This window comes from Accipiter gentilis, chromosome 8 (genome assembly GCF_929443795.1).
Source record: "Accipiter gentilis chromosome 8, bAccGen1.1, whole genome shotgun sequence".
NCBI classification, from domain to species: Eukaryota; Metazoa; Chordata; class Aves; order Accipitriformes; family Accipitridae; genus Astur; species Astur gentilis.
The window spans coordinates 16,987,782-17,003,563 of NC_064887.1; the positions used below are offsets into that span (position 1 = coordinate 16,987,782).

The 15,782-nt window shown below is 46.0% G+C and overlaps 2 protein-coding genes across 2 annotated transcripts; both read right to left on the minus strand.

Moving 5' to 3' along the window:
• Positions 1-393: 393 nt before the first annotated feature.
• Positions 394-4,259, minus strand: C8H1orf52 (chromosome 8 C1orf52 homolog). Its single transcript, XM_049809281.1, has 3 exons — positions 3,964-4,259; positions 3,632-3,839; positions 394-2,415 (listed from the first exon to the last, which is right to left on the minus strand). The coding sequence occupies exons 1-3, from the start codon at positions 4,222-4,224 to the stop codon at positions 2,333-2,335; spliced, it is 552 nt and encodes a 183-aa protein (XP_049665238.1). The 5' UTR covers positions 4,225-4,259; the 3' UTR covers positions 394-2,332.
• A 1,191-nt stretch (positions 4,260-5,450) lies between these two features.
• Positions 5,451-14,399, minus strand: BCL10 (BCL10 immune signaling adaptor). The gene is made up of 3 exons (XM_049809279.1): positions 14,266-14,399; positions 9,017-9,305; positions 5,451-7,923 (listed from the first exon to the last, which is right to left on the minus strand). Exons 1-3 carry the CDS (start codon positions 14,341-14,343, stop codon positions 7,556-7,558), a joined length of 735 nt encoding a protein of 244 aa, XP_049665236.1. The 5' UTR covers positions 14,344-14,399; the 3' UTR covers positions 5,451-7,555.
• Positions 14,400-15,782: the final 1,383 nt, after the last annotated feature.

Sequence of the window (15,782 nt, forward strand, 5' to 3'; positions counted from 1 at the left end):
CTGCTCCACTGCGGACTTACCTGGGCTGCAGGGGGACAGCCTGCCTCACTGTGGTCTTCCCCATGGGCTGCAGGGGAACCTCTGCTCCAGCGCCTGGAGCATCTCCTCCCCCTCCTTCTTCACTGACCTTGGTGTCCACAGGCTTGTTTCTCTTACATGTTCTTATTCCTCACTCCGGTGGTTGTTTTCTCCCTGTCCCAACTTTTTTTTCCTTCTTAAAAATGTTATCCCAGAGGCGTTAACCACTATCACTGATTGGCTCGGCCTTGGCCGGCAGCGGGTCCGTCTTAGAGCCGGCTGGTATGGGCTCTCTCTCTCTCGAACGCAGGGGAAGCTTCCAGCAGCTTCTTACAGAAGCCACCCTTGTAACACCCCCCGCTACCAAAACCTTGCCACACAAAACCAATACAATTAGATGACAACTTTCAGTGGGAGTTCCACGCGCTATTATTAGAATGAGGGAGAAATTACATTATAGCATTCTAGACAAAGCGAAGTACAGGCATTTATAGTCTGGCAGCTCAACAAAACACAGATACCCACAATTCCTGAACTGTCATGCTACACTGGCTGCCCACCTAGTAAAAGCTCCATTTCAGCAAGCAGTCGTATTCGACTGCGGCGAAATGGTCTTTATCCCAGCTGGAACTTAGCAGGGTTATCATTAAGGGCACGGGAGGCTTCCCCTTGCAACCTGGAGGCCAGCTCTGCTCTGCTCCCTGCCAGCCTAGTCCCTGCTCTAGCCCGGCCATCGCAACCTGAGATGGAGCATTTTGAGAAACCGTACACAGATCTGGCACTTCATTGGCTTTGCGGACAATACCGTCCCCTATCTCGGAGCTTGCTACAACAGTGTCAGATATTTGGGTTTGTGCTAGGAGAGCTGGGGCATGGGGAACCCTCAGCTGTGTACAAGTATCATTTTTTGAATCGTTTCCAGACTTGCAGCACAGAAGGGGTGGAATATATCACAGATTTAGACCAATGGCCTGTGAAATCGGCAAGGAACGGTTGCGGAGCCTGCAGGTAGAGAAGGATCCACAGAAAGCACTATCACACTGCCAAGGCTAGAACTGCATAACTTGTTGCTAACTTCATATACTCATTAAAAATGAAGACATTTTTCTACATACTGAGGTTCAAAAGATTTGAAAAAAAAAATCTTTTAAAAATATTAACATCATATTAGCACATATCATACAGAACCTGTTCTGCAAAATTAAAGCTAGTCCAAGACAGAAGGAAAATAAAAATTATGAATGTTTACATTAATAGTTTAATTACATAAACTTCTATTAGTAGGCCTAATCTCACTTAAGATTTCCTAAGGCACAGAAGGTTTATCTGAAAATAAACCTAGAGTAACCCACCCTCCAACCCAGTTTTGCTGGTACTTTTTCACATACAGACCCCCAAATCCATGCAGCAGCATATCACAAATGCAACATACACTGACTAGCACTTTGAGAAGATTACCAACTGTTTGTGCTGAAATAAAATAAAAACAACTTGGCAGTAAAGATTACCACAGCTTTATCATAATTTTTTTTTTCCACAAAAATGTCTAGATTCTGTTTTCAATTTTAGGAAGAATAAGTTAAATGCTTTCATTTTTCCTGCATCGGTTAGTCTCATGTTTCACTGATGCAGATCACATAACATCAAAACTCATTATCAAATATTAAACTCTATTATTAGGTCCATGTTTTTTTCAGTTTTCAGTTGTATATTTATTACAAAGAAAACCCTGAGGAATCTGTTGTGTCGTAAGAAATACATCACTGAAATGCATACAGTACAGAATTCATCCCTCCTATTCACCAAGCATGCAACGCAATATTTATACCGCAGATGTTTTCGTATGTAGTTTTATTCCAGTGACCTATCAGCAGTCTTTACATACATTTCAAAACAACATTATGCAAACATATCACAGGACAGTACTTAGAGAATCTTTAGTATATACTCCTTTATAAAAGGTTTTGACACAATGGAAAAGTCAGTCCAGAAAAGCTCACGTTACCAGGTTTCTTGATAAACAAAATACCATGAAGTCCTGTAACCTGCATGAGCACAAGTATCCATCACAATGGATCCCTCTTCTAAACACCTCTTTTAAATAAACAGGTTTAAATTTTGTTCAGTAGACGAGTTTCTATCACGACACTGTCCATTTAATGTTGTGCTTTCCAAAAGGCAAGCATACTACAGAAATAAAATTCCCTACCCGATAGGCGAGAGAAATTCAGTAAACACGTATTTGTTTCCCATGGCAGCAGAGGAATCCAAGTTCATTGAAATTCTCATTATGGCTAAATCCAGCACGCCCTGCTTATAACTTCTTCTTCTTTGTCTGCTCCCCAGAGTCTAGTTTACGTTTCTTAGCGGAAGCTGGTTCATCATCTTTTTCACCATCTTTAAATAAAGGACAGAGTTAATCAAAGTCAGCAAAGCCAGTATCTTTGTCTTAAACATCATCCTCAGAAAAACTGACTTAACCCCATCTGAGATGCCTGGAAAAAAGACAGTAGTATTAACTGACAACACCCTCATTTTTGGAACGTGGGCAACACGTGCACAGAATAGGAACGATTACTTGTTATTACTACCACAGACCATTGAGGATAACTAAGAAGAGGCCTTGTTAGGCTACTGTACAGTACCTGTTCTAAAAAAAAAATATTATCTGAATAGACAGAATTATCTGAATAGACAAAAAACTAGAAAATGACATTTTAGAAGCAGGAAGTAACGTCAAGGTCAATTAACAGTTTAACTTCTTAGTCTTTGGATGAAGGCTGACTAAGAGAAATGTGTAGTAGGAAAAAAAAGTATACAGAACAAATGGAGCAAGATAGAGAGAGAAAAACTGCCGCTGGGGAAGGAACACCCAGAACAAAAAAAAAGGAGCAAGACGGCGAAAGAACTTTCCATTTGAAAAGGTTGCTGATAACTTTACTGGTGAACCAAAACTGTGCTCTGAAAGCCCAGAATTTCTTCTTCTGGTTTTGTTCTCTTGGCTGTTACTGGCTATTCTCTTTCTGCAGCAGTTTTTTAAAAAAAATAATTCCTCCCTCCTATCAAATATTTCTTTACTTCCCAGCTTACCGTTACAGCTTGCGCCGTAATTAAAAGCGAAGAGGACAGTAAATCATTTCCCTCAGTAATCTGCCACATGGACATTTTATTTAATTCCCCTCTCGGCCCCCAGGTTTTGCAAGCACGGTAGAAATAACTTACTGACCTACGTCTACGCCTAGGGTCAAGGCAGCAGCTCTCGTACCGCTTTCTGTTTTAACAGTACCTCGACGGAACGCGTTCGTTTGGCATAACTACAGTCCGACAGGCGCTTTAATCGCTCCGCGCTCCTGCTAAGGGCGCGGAGACACTGCTGGAGGGTCTCAGTTAACCGCAGGAAAACCAGAGCACACGCAGGGCAGCCCAACCGTCCCCGCGGCCAACGACTGCCCTGCCCTGCCCTGCGCAGCCCTCCAGCAGCAGCGGCCGCCGCAGCTGAGCCTCCTCGAGCGGTGGGCAGGGAGCTCCCCACTCTCGGAACGCACCCACCCGGCTCGCCTCCCCACCCGCGCGGATCTGGAACCCGCAGGGCTGCCGTGCGCCAGGCCCTCACCCGATTCGAGGGGGTCCTGCTCCTCAGCCGGCAGAAAGCTGGCCTTGCCGGCCTGCCGGGGCGCGTCGTCGCCGTTGTCCTCGTAGATGTTGGACCACTTTATGGCCATGTCGAGGGCAGGGGGCGGCGGGGGCTTCTTCTCGGGCGGGCTGTAGGTCTCCGGCGGGGGCACGGCGTTGTTCTTCCACACCTTGAACTCCTTGGGGGGCTGCAGGAGAGAGCAGGGCACCCGTCACGCCGGGCCTCGGCGCTCAGGGCGGCGGTCAGGTCAGGCCCGGCCCGGCCCCGGCGGCCGCCTCGGGCTGCCCCCCGCGCCCCACCGCCCCCCGCACCTCCTCGGGCGCCCGCAGGACGCGGCTCTCCCAGTCGATCTGCTTGTTGAGCGGGTTGTAGAGGAAGGCGGGCGGCTGCGACACCCTACGGAAGAGCTCGTCGGGCGGCGGCAGCCGCGGCCGCCGCCCCGGGCTGCCCCCCGCCGCCGCGCCGCCCCCCGCCTGGCGCTCGTCGGGCTGCGGCTCGTCGGCCTCCGAGTCGGAGCTGGAGCTGCCGTAGGCCGCGAAATAGCCCAGCGGGTCCTCTCCCTCCGCCGCCATGGCGGGGCCTGCCGCCGCGACAGGGCCCGCACGGAAACCGGGCGCGCGCCGAGGGTTCCGGCCTGCCGCCGCCTGCCCGGGGCCGGGCTCCGCGCTGGGCCGCGGGAGGCGAAGCCCGCGGCTCTTGTGGCGTGGGTCGGGGGCCAGTCGGTACGAGGCGAAGGGGATCCGGCAGGAGGAGGGGGGGGGGAAAGCCGGCCTTCCCGCCACCACCCTGGGGTACACCGGTGGGCTCGCCCCCCGTAACGCAGGGAACTTCTCCCTCTCGGTGACCACAGACGGGTGCAGAAAACCAGACGTGAAACCGAGACGACCTCCGTTTCTCCTTTTCTTTTTTACAGCTGCAGGCCAAAGTAGAGAGAAAGCACGGTTTCCTCAGTGTTCGAGCGCTGGCTAACCCAGGGCAGATAAAGCTTCGAACGTCGCCTATCCCGCTGTAGCTTAAGCAGCCGCGTAGGCTATCTTTACCAACACAGATTTGTCAAATCTGTTGGAAAAAGTTTGTACCAGACTCTTCTTATCTGTTACAGCATCAGCTAAAATATTTACTAGTGCTGATCAGGTTACTTGTATGACCACGGAGGCAGGACAAGGCCTAAGGAAGGGGCTTTGGTTATAATATGATCAATTCCTTTACCGTAAAGATACTTAACCGTGTCCAGCTAATCCCTTGTAATCAATACCATAATCGTTATTTTGAAAGAAACCCTACACACAAAGCACGATGAAAACAACCACTGAAGCAAACCTCCACGGTCCCTGCAACACTTGCAAAGTCTTTTTTGAGTCGTACCCCTCAGACCTTAAAGGTTTTGTTTCTCCCCCGCTATTAATAAAAATAAAAATCTTCATTCTTAAATTAAGTCAATACATGCATGGCTGGAAGCAACACTTCTCACATCTTTAAGAAGTCAAGCAACCGAGTCATTTGAAAAAAAAGCAAGGATCAGGTTAGCAATACCAGTCATGAACCACCCAAGGTGTAGTTAAGCAGCCAAGGTCTTAATTTCACATGCATGTTTTCCCTGTCCACTGCTCTTGAATGCAGTGCTACAGGCTCAGGTGTTTCACATTAAGTCAGCCTTTCCACCAGGAACAAACCTCTCTAACAAGACAAGGAGAACAAAAGCCTCCCACATACACAAAACCAAAACTACACATCCAGATACCGGCATGAAGTTCTCTTACAACCTATACATGTTAAAAATGAGAGAGGCAGACAGGAAAACAGGCAATTATACAAATGAGTTTATTCCAAAAGTTGTGATAAAAATATTTCATTTTTTTTAAAAAAATGCATGTTATAAACATTTGGTAAGATAGTACATTCATTTAAAACCTCAGGTTCGCAGCCTCCACTGCAGGAGTGATCCCTGCACAGGTAGGCTTCCTGCAGGCTGCGCAGCATGCTGCAGCAGGCAGCACACCTCCCAGGTTCGGATTTAGATCTGCAAGGCAGTCTTCACCCTGAGCTGATGCTCTTTTTCAGTTAAGGGCAAGCCTGCTCACTCTCATCCAGCTACAAGACTCCAAGAAGGGACCCAAACCTAAGCACAGCTCTTTTAAGTGGCTGCAGTGGGTATTTAGACACATCAATTTTTAGACAAATCAATTTTCAGACAGCCTGAGTGTGTGCAACTACAGTTCCAGTTAATGGAAGAGAGGGATTTAAGCCTACCCTTAACTTCATGTTAGAGAGCAAAATTTTGCTTGCAGATTTAGGCACTTAACTTCCAGAGTGCCTTCTGAACCAAGCAGTTTTATTGAAAAGCATTTTCACCGTCCTGACAGCCTATGACCTTACACATATACAAGAAAAACAAGGATTATTATGAACAGTAAACGGAATCCCACATCTTTGTCAAATGTAAGCTATTCATATACTATGTATGGAGTGTAGTTGTACATTGCAGTTTATTTTAATCTACTTCCAAAACCAGAGTAAACATGAAAAAAAATCAGATACTATATTGAGGTCCTGCAGATGGTCCATCTCCACAAAAGGAGAACACAGTTTAGGAATATTAGCTGGCTTTGAATTTGAATAGAATTACACGGCTATAGCACTGTATGAGAGCCAAAATAATTTAAAGCCTTAAATACAAACCTACCCTTTGATATACTGAAAACATCCCATCACTTTAAAGTGTAGTACTGCAGAACACAACTGTACACATTTCCAAGTAAGAGTTTGTCTTTGCCTACTAATTTTGAAGTGATTATAGGCCAACTTCATAAAAAGTAAATTACAACTCAAGAATAGAGTATGAGAGGAATACAGCATATTACGATGTGTCAAGAAATGAGAACCTTCCCATGTCGAAATAGTTTAAAATGCATTTGACTCCAAACAATTTGAAATGTAAACCTGTATCTGCTTTGAAGAGTAGGTATCTGAAGTGCAACATTTCCAAGAGTCCTTCAGGTATGGATATTTTCTTCCTATAGGACTCTTCCTCTACTTACCTACTGGGACAAAACATACAAGCTTTGCTCCTTAATAGCATTATACAATAACATTTTCTTACAGTCCACATGATGCTGTTACAGCAGTTTACATTCCTTTTCCAGTATTAATGAGAATTTATATTTAAAGTGCATCTCAAATCAGAAATCTCTAATATACAAGAATAATATTCTAAGACTTGTGGAAGTATAGTTGCTAATTCAAATCACTGCGATACCGAGTGCCTTTTGATTTACGGGTAGGACAGAGAACAAAGTTCATACAATTAAGAGACTTCTTGCAAATAAGCACAGCTACAGATTTGGCCAGATTTGGGGTTGGGTTGCTTGGGTTTTTTTGCAAATGGAGCCGCACACACGTACGTAGAGGGCAGAAATTATCCTACAGGGAAACATTTAATTCGGTAAATGAGTTTAAGCTTTTTGGTAAGTAAGCCTGAACTTTTAGTCCAGAAAGTTATTTTCCAATACTTTTCCTAGCCATTTTTCCCCAATTCACCTGTCACAGAAACATTACGAAAAACAGATCTGTTAGTTTCTGTAGGAAGAAAAACTCCATTTGTTCTATAATGGCAGCTTCAATATCTGCAAATAAATGTGAAATCTTAAATATATGGGTTTAAAAACCAAACCTTTGCTGATGTAATACCATGATCTTTGGAAAACAGCTCCCTAAAGGACATAAAATCAAGCAGCTCCAGAGTCATCCGATTACAAAAAAGTTTACTCCTTAAAAAGTTGTAAATAGCATAGATTGTTTCCTCTGATTTTTCTAGTTCACAATTTGAAAACATTTTTTTAACCTTTATAAGACATCACACAAAGTTTCAGTACCGTTTGGATGAAAAGACAAAAGTCACTACGTTCACTGTGGTTGAAGAGAACGTGATCTTAAAGGCAAAAAGCAATTGTCACTTGAACTAGTACACGGTTCTTGCTGCTCTGACTGGAGCTCTGGGGGGAGGGGGGGTGCACCGGGGTCTCCAGGCCCTGGAAGGGAGGCTGAGAAAACAGCACTCTCTGCATTTCCCATCTCCGCAATTGGCAAATTCATTGAATGAAGAGAGACAGCAGACACAAATGCGGCAGTGCTGTAATCTTCTTCTGGATGATGTATCTGGGTAGATTCTTTGTCTTTTGTTTTATCAAAAAAATTGGATTCATCAGAATATGATCTGGAAAGATTGTTTGTTCCTCCATACAGTGAGGTCATACAGGTGCTGCAGCTTAGACCTAAGACAAAAAACAGAGACTGGATTTAATTACAATACGGTGCACTCTTAAAACTGAGCTCCGATTTAATATCAGTAAGATTGTCAAAGATCAACTGTCCGTATTTTTAACAGACTAACCTCTTCAGCTCACCTCTGACATCCCAATATTCATGACAAATTAAAAAAATACAGGCAGGTTACCTAGGCTGATGTGAATGATTTCACTATATCTCTGTATCAGCTACTATTTGACAAAGATGCACTGTAATTGAAGTCCCATTTTAGGAAGTCACTTTAGCCCTTTGACCCATCTTTTGACAGATTTTTCTCACTGTGTTCTTCAAACTTTTAAAAGCTTCAGCTACACAGTTCTACTCCAAAGCAGACTGCATTTGGAGGCTGTATTACCTGAAGCCAGAGAAAACTTCAGGCCTTTCCTCTCTGGGGTTAAAAATGTACTTTCTTCCTTCTTTATTTCTGTTTTGATGGGTGTTGAAGAGGAAGTAAGGCTTTTAGTTTAAAAGGCTTATACTTTCTTTATCTGCCTTAAAATATGAGTGCATATAGTCACTTCAAGCTTTGCATGTCAACAAAACCTCTCTACCTGTATGATGCAACACATGCATACATTTACAGTGTCTAATTTTAAGTTTTGGCATTGAAAGCATACAGAAGAATTCCCCTCAGGTTGCATTTGCTGGCTTATCTTCTGCTGAGGTGCAAATTTTAACAAAACCAGAGCATCCTGCCACTGCAGTAAATAGCTTCAAGAGAAATGCAAGGTGGAAGATAAACATGTATTTTAAGTTCTAAATTAGAACCTTACAGAAAGCAAAACTGAAACTTATACATCATAACACCACATGATAGGGGTTTTTGCAATTTGTTATTTATGATGTCTCCAGATAGTAAAAAGGCAAAGCCAGGATGCATGCACTAGGATCTTAAAACCAAACCAGTGATATTGCCAAGAATGTTGTCTCAAACACTAGAGGAAACAAAAAACCCCAAACTGCACTAAGAAACATGGTTTAAAGAATTGCTGGAGTTTACTTTTGCAGACTGTCAAAATAAAACACATGTCTTACAAAATATTATTACAAACTCCTCACCTTTGAGAGCTTCAAGTTTTTCATTTTTGACTTTCAACACTACATCAGTTATCTTTTGTAACAGGAAGTTTTGTGTTCTTTCTCGTCTGATAGATTCAATCAAAGCATCTAGTCCCTTTGGGTTTTCTGCTAAGTAGTCCAATAATTTCCCAGTTTTTTTCCTACTGGAAGATCGAGAAGAAATTTCTTCTGTGTCCTCTCTAGTGAGTATTTTCTTTGAACGTAGGTAATCAAAGTGTCTTTCGGCTATGATTTTATCACACAGGTAAGGACGCATCCTTTCTAAAGCCTGAAAAACAAAACAAACTACTATTAGCCAATTATTCAATTTATTGAGAAGCCTGTATTTGAAGCCTATATGATTTTGATACAGGTTAATGAAACAATTTTTAAAGCTGCTGTGGTGTTACCTAGCAGAGATTTTTCTCAGTGCAAAAAACCACCCCATTTTTTAAAAAATGTTATCTAATTTACTTATCCCTTTCATTAGTTTTCTTTGAGTGAATTTGGGAGTTTTAACACATGTTAAGTAATAAGGTGAATACTTACTGAAAATGTTAGTTATATCAAGTCTGTGGTTATCATGTTCCAGAACATTTACCAAGTAAGAATGAAAAGAACTTACACCAACAAAACACAACAGCACCTACTCATTTGTCTACAGAAACACTCGTTCTCACTGCCTACCTGACACATTCCCATACTATTTGCACCCATGAAGCACAAATCCAAAGTATTACAATTATTGATGTTTTCTGTACATTGAGTAAAAGCAGTCTCAGAGCAACAGCACGAATATACTTACTGTTTAAAAGGTTTGTTAAATAAACCCCACTATTTACAAGTTCAACAGATTACTAGCATTCAAAACACATGCACTTTCATCCACAGATGTATGTATTCTCAGCAAGTTTGCTGGCTGGTTGTCTTCATCAAACTGCTGTCTTTTCATTTAAGATTTTATATTAAACACCTGAAGCAACTTGCACATCTCTAACATGCTGTACAGACCATAAGAGTGCAACTCTGATGACTCTGGCAAAAGCAAAATCACTCTATCCTCTGCAACACAGCTTCAGCTTACAAGTGTAAGCTGGTTGCTTAAGTCTTCTCTACAACCAGCAAAAAGAAAGGGTGGAACGATCTGCCCATGGGAGGGGACTCCATCCATTGTCTAAAGACCCCAACATGCAGTCCGTTAAAAGCGGGTATGATGAAGTGGAGACATTTGTCTTGAGCACTCCAGCAGCAGTGCCACTTTGCATCTTCACAAACTGTAACACCTAGTATCAGGTCACATTCTCTCAGAGATCATCTTCCTGGGTGTGCTGGTTTTGGCTGGGGTAAATTTTCCTCATAGCAGCTGGTATGGGGCTGTGTTTTGGATTTGTGCTGGAAACAGTGTGGATAACCCAGGGATGTTTTAGTGACTGCTGAGCAGTGCTCGCGCAGAGCCAAGGCCTTTTCTGCTTCTCACACCGCCCCACCAGCGAGGAGGCTGGGGGTGCACAAGAAGTTGGGGGTGGACACAGCTGGGACAGCCGACCCCGACTGACCCAAGGGGTATTCCAGACCACAGGACGTCATGCTCAGCATATACAGCTGGGGGAAGGAGGAGGAAGGGGGGACATTTGGAGTGATGACGTTTGTCTGCCCAAGTAACCGTCACACGTGATGGAGCCCTGCTTTCCTGGAGATGGCTGAACACCTGCCTGCCAACGGGAGGTGGTGAATGAATTCCCTGTTTTGCTTTGCTTGCATGCGCAGCTTTTGCTTTCCCTATTAAACTGACTTTATCTCAGCCCACGAGTTTTCTCACTTTTACCCTTTTGATTCTCTCCCCCATCCCACCGCGGGAGAAGGGAGTGAGCGAGTGGCTGTGTGGTGTTTAGTTGCTGGCTGGGGTTAAACCACAACACTGGGGAAACATGCTATCTTTTGTAACCATATTCAATTCTAACCTGACTACCAATTTATTTCAGATGTAGTTACATAGGAGCAACATCAGAACTAAAGACTGCCATGTCACCACTTTGATTTCCTCCTTGGAAGACCAAGTGTCCTCTCCCGTACTGGCCAATTTATTTTTACAGTTATCAAAACAAAAAACAGTCTTCCTCCACCTTGTTCAGAGGGTACATACAAGCACAAACATTGCCAAAATATAAATTATATTAAATCTTATTTCAATCTGTACCTGAACAAGCCTGCTTGATATTAACATTGAAACAGAATTAATGCATGTGTTCACAACTCTCTGGTTTCAGTATCTACTATTCTATGAAAATGAGAGTCACAAATGACAGCTCTCACTTGAAAAACAAGCTTTTATTTTATGTATTACTACAAAATTGGCAGTTTCTCCTGCCAACATTTTTCACTGTGCAGAATTACACAAGTCAGACACCCACTAGGTGAATATTACTGATGTGAAAAAACTAACGCCCCCCCAAGTCTCATTTGATTCAAAAAAAGAAAAAAAAGATTTGAGAGCTAGAATGAAAAGCACCTTTACATACAAGACATGTGAAGAGATGGAAAGAAACAAAACTTCTTTCCTGAAGAAAGTTTTCAAATATCCTCCTGCTTTTTGAGATTAGATTGCATAACAGCAGCATTAAAAAAATAAACTTTTAAAATACCTATTTGCCTTATAGCCATTTACTAGCTCAGTAAATAGAAGTGGAAGAAAAACCAGATATAAAGATGCACTTTAAAACAGATTATTTCAAACAGCAAAATAGTGTCTGGCACACTGGTGCTAGGGAAAGCACCAGTAACTCAAAGAAAAAACTTCCTGGATGTCTCCATTAAGCATAGCAAAGGATAAACGTGTTCTTCTAGTTGCTCTTTAGGATCCAACAAATACTAAGCTATCAATAAACAGCCTGTGGCTACACAGTTGTTAAAGAAAACATCAGATGAGCATGCATGGAAGATAAAGGAAGGCTTTTGGCAGTGGACTATCACCACCAGACTGAATACGTAAAACCAAAAACATACGGGTGCAGCTCCACGGCGGCCAATTTAAGTTCAAGGAACACTCGCGTGTTCCTACCCTTTCCCTTGTACTGCTGGATGAGAAGATCCAGTCAAGAAACTGAATCGGTGCTTTTTTCCCCCTCCCACAGCCAGATTAATTACCCAATCCAGTTTAACGTGCAGTCACATTGGCCCTAGTGGTGGCATAACAACTATGATAAGAGCAGAAGAATGCAACAGTACAGCTTATATCAATTTAGGCAGCTCGGGAATACATCTCAAGTGTCCAACTGCAACAAGCCCATGCCTGAATAGTTACAAATGTAGTAGGCCACACAGATTTCTTCAGTTGTCATGGAAATCTCATCCTACCACCAGAAGGATCAATCAACAAACTCTGAAACGCGTCAGTCAATGTTTCAACATTAAAAGAATAGAGTGAGTTGTTATTCAATAGAAAGACTATTGTGTTTTGACTAACATCTTCCTGTAATGAGTCTTACACTGTATGAAGCATATCAGTTCTGAATTCCCCTCTGCACTGTCCTCATAGGTTAACAGTTTATGAGGGACAGAAAGAGCGAACACATTAGAAGAGAAGCTTTAAATATACTTTGCTCTGTATCGATGATTTCGTATGGCTCACTGCCTCCTTCCCAGCTCTCAAATGTAAGACTCCAACCTTTATAATTCCTCCTCAAGACGAGTTTACCCAGACCACGTCATCCTTGCAAGTTAGCATTCTGAGGTATGCTGTCACATAACGTACACAGAACTTCTGGTAATACAGTGTTTCTCGCAGCACTTCTGTTTGAAGCAATCCTATCAAAGATACTTGAACAGCTTTGAAACAGCTAAGTGAGTTTACACTGAACTAGCACTTTGTATCATGAAGCTGTAATGTTTAAAATCTGAAGTCAGATTTATTGGATTGTATGATAAAGCTAATGTTATTTCTTTCTACGTATTAGGTTTCCATCAAGTCCTCCAATTACTATGGGAGGCCCTATAAGATTATAGGCTGAAGCGACACATTCATGGGCTTCTGTGAGATGCGGCCGTGAATTCAGTCACTGACACAGATTAACATACATATCACATTATATATATAATTTGATTTAAGCAGGGTGATGGTGTTGGGTTTTTTTTGTTTAACTGCCAGATGCTATTGCGGTATTGCTTCTGTGGAACCACAGAAGCAAGTAATAACTTGCAAAACATGCCTCTCAAAACTATGACAAAGCGTTTAAAGAAAACTATGTATGCATAAAGCTAGTAAGAAACCAAAACCCAACTCCAAACATTCTTTACTGTATTTTAAAGGAACATGAAAAACCAATTAAGTCAAACCTAAGACACTGTAAATTACAAACAGAAGCGCGGATGGTCAATAAATAATTGATAAATTGTGATTTTTAAATTATTTTTCTTTTTAAATTAACCAGTCATTGTTGAGGTTGGTTAGCACATCGCTTGCTTCCCGGTCTACCAAAGAGACAAGTAAACCCAGACTGAGTCAGGGTGGAGCCTTCCCTCAGATTCCAGACATCAGTGAGCAAATGTGGGGTGAAAAAAATAATCAGAAAAAGATAGAACAAAAAGCCTTAAAAAATCCTATCAATATTTAATCCAAACACTCATGCTGTGGAAGAGGGAATCTTGTTAACACCCAGAGAAGCACATACATTTGCAGCTAACCTTTGGATACCATGCTAATTACTCATCACTTCCACTCTGCCGCCGAGGCCTCGCCGTGGTACACCGAGGCACCACGAGAACCAAACCCTCGCTACTCTGGCCGCAAAGCGCGACGAAGGCGTAGACCGCCTGGAGGAAAACAAAGGAAAACGGAACTGCCCGGCGAAGACCTGGCCCCAGGGGCAGGTTTTTGCCAGCCACTAGCAGCCCGACACCGGGAAGCCCCCCGGAGGCCAGAGGCGCGGGCTGCCGCGCCCGGCGAGCTCCGGGCAGGACGCCCCAGCCGGGCGCCGCGGAGCCCAGGGCCGGGCCCGCCGCCCCCGCCTCGCCTCACCGCAGGTGACCTGCCCGCCCCCGCCGGGAAGGCGGCGGGGAATTCCGGGCGGCGCGGCAGGGGCCCGGCCCGGCGGCGGCTGGCGGCCCTCCCGCCCCGGCGCCGGCCTCCCCCCTCGGACGCCCGCCCTGACGGGGCTTCCGCTTCCCCCGGCCGGGCCCTGGCCCCACCCCGGCGATCCGCTCCGCGCCCCGGCCCCGGCCCGTCCGGCCTCTCGTCCCAGCCCCCCACTTACATCCTTCTTCACCTCGGCCATCTCGTCCTCCGTTAGCAGCCGCCCCACAGCCCCCGAGCTCGAGCTCGGGCCTTCCATAACGGAAACCCCTCCGCCGCCGCCGCCACCGCTGGGGAAAACCGCTCAGGGCAGCGCTTCCGGCCCTGGCCCCGCCTACGCCCGCCTGGCCCCGCCCCGCGCCCACCCGCCCACCAATGGCCTCTCATGGAAGGCACCCCGCCCCCGCGGCGGCGCTCCCCGCCGCGTGGCCCCGCCCAGTGGCGCGTGCGCGCAGGTGCGTCCCCGGCCGCGTCCCCGCCCCCGCCCCGCCCCCGCCCCCGTTCCCACCGCCCTCGCGTCGCGGTAGTCTCGCTCCGCCGGGAGCCTGAGCGGAGCCGGGCCGCGCCGGTCCCCACCGCCTTCGCCTGAGGCGTGCGGGCAGCCGGCCCGGGCAAGGGCTGGCTCCCTTCCTCCCTTCCTCCCTCCCTGCTGCCCGGGCCCGCGGCCTTCGGCGGCGCGGGGAGCGATGGACGGCCGGGCCTGGCGGCGGGGCTCCCGCCTGCCCTGCTGAGGCGCAGGGAGCGGCTCCCCCCGCGGCTTGAACGCGGCCCCTCTCCGGAGCTGTCACCAGGCCGTGGCGGGCGTCCGCGCCTGCGGCTCGCAGCCGCCGCCCGGGGACCTTTTAACGCGCCCTCCGTTAAAACAGGTGTTGGGGAAGGCTGAGCGGTGCGGGCGCCGGGGGCCGGCGGCGCCCGGGGCCGGCGGCGCTCGGGGCCGCTGCACGGCAGGGCGCCGGTGTGTCTGGGTGACGCCACGCTCGTTGACGGCGGGTCCGGGTTCCGCGATTGCGGGTGGGAGGACGCGGGGGTTTTCAAGAGGTTTTGGGGACTGACAGTTTTCAAAAACGCGCTGCTGCAAAGGGCGATCTTCAGGGCAGCTGCGGCCCCGAGAACAAGCCGAGCCGCACGCAGCGGAGCTGTCAGCAGCTCCCATTTGACACCCGCCACCCCCCCACGGAGGCCGGGCAGCCCCACGCTCTCGGGCTCGGCACCAGCCGGTGCCGCTGCCTGCCGGCCTCGCCCCACGCAGGAGCGAGCTCTTAACTAAAGGACAGAAGGCAAAACTTAATTAATCGGTATTTTTTTTTCAGCTGTCAGAAGGTAAAACTCAGGCTATTGCTGCCGTCTTGAAAACTTCGTTTCCAGCAGTTAAACAAGCAAGCGCATAGAAGTAGAAGCAATCGATACTTGGGTTTGCTGTCAGTAAGGCAAAACTACCAGTTTTACGGTACTTTTTGCAAAATCCTTTTGCTTGACGTGCCTTGTTAACGCAATTGTACTTCAAATACTAACCGGATTGATACCTATTTTACAGTGCTAGCATTCTCAGCTTTTCAATAAACGCAGTGGATAACAAAGGTTCTGCCCAGAACATTTAAAAAAATAAAGGACTAGTCACTGTTCTTACCTGGTGACAGGGCTGCTTTCTGTAGAGCTGCCTGTTAAAATCGCAGCCAGTCCTCAGACTGGTAAACACCC